This window comes from Polyodon spathula, chromosome 4 (assembly GCF_017654505.1).
Source record: "Polyodon spathula isolate WHYD16114869_AA chromosome 4, ASM1765450v1, whole genome shotgun sequence".
In the NCBI taxonomy this organism is placed as follows: Eukaryota; Metazoa; Chordata; class Actinopteri; order Acipenseriformes; family Polyodontidae; genus Polyodon; species Polyodon spathula.
This window is the reverse complement of record NC_054537.1, coordinates 23,413,658-23,417,289: the sequence shown is the minus strand read 5'-3', so window position 1 is coordinate 23,417,289 and position 3,632 is coordinate 23,413,658. Positions and strand designations below refer to the sequence as shown.

General features: G+C 39.2%; 1 protein-coding gene across 1 annotated transcript; it reads right to left on the bottom strand.

Moving 5' to 3' along the window:
* On the bottom strand, nucleotides 1–2,423 carry LOC121313817 (class E basic helix-loop-helix protein 22-like). Its single transcript, XM_041246610.1, has one exon. The coding sequence runs from the start codon at nucleotides 2,113–2,115 to the stop codon at nucleotides 1,306–1,308; it is 810 nt and encodes a 269-aa protein (XP_041102544.1). The 5' UTR covers nucleotides 2,116–2,423; the 3' UTR covers nucleotides 1–1,305.
* Nucleotides 2,424–3,632: the final 1,209 nt, after the last annotated feature.

Genomic DNA, 3,632 nt, shown 5'->3' with positions numbered 1-3,632 from the left:
AATAAGCGTTTGATAAACATAATAAAAAATTACGTAGGGACATAACAGAAGGATGTTTAGTATTGTAATCATGCAGGCATATTTTCATTAAAATACTATCGCAGTTTACAAACGTAAATCTTCGATTATATTTTGTATGTTTACACCATAATATAACCATTGTGTAAAACAACACACTTAACTGGATAGTTTTTGTTCAAAATATTTTAATAAAGCTTTCCAACACATACACACATACAAATGGCGCTTTGCAGTTATAATCTGACCTACTATATATTATGCCACGTACCCTTGACCTGACAACCAATTTGTTCCATCAAAGGTTCTACTGGCAGCCGACTGAAAGAGTTTAAAACTGCAAATCAAACAAGAAGATGTTAATCCAGTACTAAAGTCTCGTTACCGATAGAAATCCATGCATACAAGGACATGAGACGATTCTCTACATAAAAACATAGCTTTGGGAATATAGCATCTGTTTGAAAAAATATATTTACCGACAAATCGACGTAAAAAGTTGTACAGAAACATAAAAAATAAAACTAGACGTTGTATTTTATGTTACAGTCGTATACATGGTGATCAACTGAAACTTGTTATTTGGAAACTTGCAAAACATGTATTTAAAACAGTTTTCAAAACATTTAACCCCAAACTAGCCATCCAAACATGTATTAATTATGCTTTAAAACTTTACTCCAGAGCAAACAGCACAAACGACAGTTTAGTGATGCGTTGAAAGCAGTACAATCCCATAATAACTGGGCACCAAAGAGATTTACAATGCCTACAATGTAATAAAATAATTTTTTTTTTTTTTTTTTTCTTTTCAGTTTTCACACTAATGTTGTCAGGTCAATAAAACAATAAATAGTCCTTTCCGGGTCAAAATAACTGCAAGTGGTCAGTTACAAAGTGCACAAGGATACGTTTGTTTAAAATAATTTAACACTTGCAACCAGGCAGAAACTTTGAGCATAATTTATATTTACAAAATCAAGTATAGCCACACAAAAAGAACGTGTATTTGTAAATAGACAGTGTGTTCTCTCATTTCAAGTGCATTCTCCTAAAAGGTTAACTTAATGCAAATGTTTTTTTTTTTTTTATTATTATTAATTTCGGTATCCTAGTTCATAAAGTCCCCTTTTCATTGTAGTTGGTCTCGCTGTTGTGTTCTCAACCAAGTATTTTTTGAGTTTCGTTGTTCATAAGTTTTCTATCCAAACTTGACGCTTCTCTGTTGAAGGTATTTTTCCTCTTCTTTATTATTTATTTATTTTATTTATTTATTTTTTTTGCATTTTAAGGCTTATCAGTGCACTGTTTGCAGAGACTGGAGGTGACACTGTTGAATATGGCACATTTGTCTGGACAGGACGCGGCTGCCAGTCCGGCGGGGAAGGGGTACCCTGTCGGCTGTTCATAGGCACCCAAGCCCGGGTTAAGGGCAGTCGTGGCTGGCAGGGAGGCTGCAGAAATAGCCTGGCCTTGGTTGAGGTAAGCCACTAGCCTTCGCATTTCTTCCAAAGCCTGTGCCTGCATGAGGATGTAGTTTTTGGCGAGTAGCAAAGTAGCGATTTTGGAGAGTTTCCGCACAGAGGGGCTGTGAGCGTAAGGGATCACTGATCTTAGTTCATCCAAAGCATCGTTTAAGTCGTGCATCCTTCTTCTCTCTCGGGCGTTAATATTCAGTCGCAGTACCTTCTGCTCTTTGTGTTTCTTGCCGGAACCTCCAGCTTTGCTTTCTGACACCGATGTCATCTGATCACTCATTAGTACCATATCACACCGATCGTCGCTGTCATCGTCTAGGCTTTGCTCTCCACCGCTGCTTTCAGCTGTAGGAGTCCTGTTGCCACTTTCCCCGTACTTGACACACAAAGATCCCGTAGGAAGACCGAGTACACCTCCTCTGCCACCGCCTAATCCCCCCGGCTGGATTGGGTCGGAGTCAGACTGATCCAAACAGTTGATCGGTGATTGACGATCTCTGGAAGGCAGATCGATACCGGCTGGTGATCTGAAAGAGTCCATTTTTTTGCCTGACACGGCGCTTAGAGTTTTGTGGAAGATGTCCCCTTCTGCCCCGTTAATGTTCATACTCCTCTCCATAGTCCTTTTGGATCAGATCGCCTTCCACAGTTTTGCAAATGTCTCTGAAAGCTTTTGTACGTTTCTATTTTATAGCTTGATCTTGATGCCTGATCTCTACTTGTCAAGTAATGTGTGTGGCAGCTCTCACCGTAGAGCTCTGCTCTGTCGTTTATCCTGCTTCGATTCACCTTCACGAGATTTCGCAACAGTAGCAGCAACAGACGGAGGAGTCTTTTACATCATTATCTCAAAGCAGGTTATTATTATGAAGAGGAGTCGCCTATTGGGACAGAGCATTCTACCCAATCAGGTTAACGTTTTAATTAATAGGATTAAAACGGTAACAAACAATCCCTGGCTCTATCTGCCCCCTCCGTCTGGATGGTCCCCGATCCCAGTTCTGATCGCAGAGCTGCTTACAGCTTTATAAAAGGCGCCGGGTCTATTATTCTCATGGCCATCTGTATACACAACTTTATGCATATGTTTGCGAGGCGTTGTGTCTTATTAGTAACCCCAAAACTGCCTTCAGCTTGACATGTGTGGCGACTTTCACCCATCAATGAGCGCACTAAATGCCCTCTTTAGATAAAAGGATTTTCATTACCTCTCCAAACATACACAGTCTGCTTTTTACTGTCAAGTAATAGAGAAGTGCAATACCGATCACAAGTGTGTTTCTATTAACTTATAGAAGACTTATGTAAGTTTAATTGATATCTTGTATTTACTGGACCGCACAAATAGAAATAATTCGATACCGCTTTAAAGCATTGATTAACATGAGTATTTATTTTGAACTTAATTGGGTGTTTTTTCACTTAAATAAAGCTGTTCTTTTAGCACAGTGATAAATGCCACTCTATTAAACAAAATTAAATGTAATAATTACTTTTACCTATCCCTCTAACCCCATCTCTCTCTCTCTCTCTCTCTCTCTCTCTCTCTCTCTCTCTCTCTCTCTCTCTCTCTCTCTCTCTCTCTCTTTCGTGTGTGTGTGTGCATCTTCTTTTTCTTTTGTTGCTGCACGCTGTTTGTTGCATTTTAATTTTCCCTGACATTTAGATGTAGGTTTCCTTCAGGCAATTGTAAAATAAAATGTTTTACCACCTCGAGAGATGCCATTTTATATGAAACAGAACCGGTAAGGCAGGAGTCCAGTGAAAGCATTTATTCCTCTGGTTTCGTTAAAAACCTTTTAATTGTGTCGTTCAGCGGTGGCCCCAGGTGTTGGGATATTTTCATTACATTTCACTCTAATGTGATGCAATTCTAATTCTCGTTTTACCATATGGGTTACATTTTTCCGCTGAGAACTGGTTGAAGGGGGGAGAAATAATCTATTAATCTCTGTAATAGATTCACAAATGAGAGTTGCTACAGAACCTGTTTTGAAAGGTTTATCATAACAGTTGGGTGCTTCGTTTGATCAAGGAATGACCAGCTTTGAATAGAAACGTTTGTTGCTGGAGACGCCACTTCACGGGAAAAAGAGCAGGCGCATTTCTTGCTATCAGAACGTATCTGTTTGATTA

Excerpts from the sequence above, each read along its gene's own strand:
- LOC121313817 (XM_041246610.1), bottom strand. The coding sequence starts at position 2,115 with ATGGAGAGGAGTATGAACATTAACGGGGCAGAAGGGGACATCTTCCAC.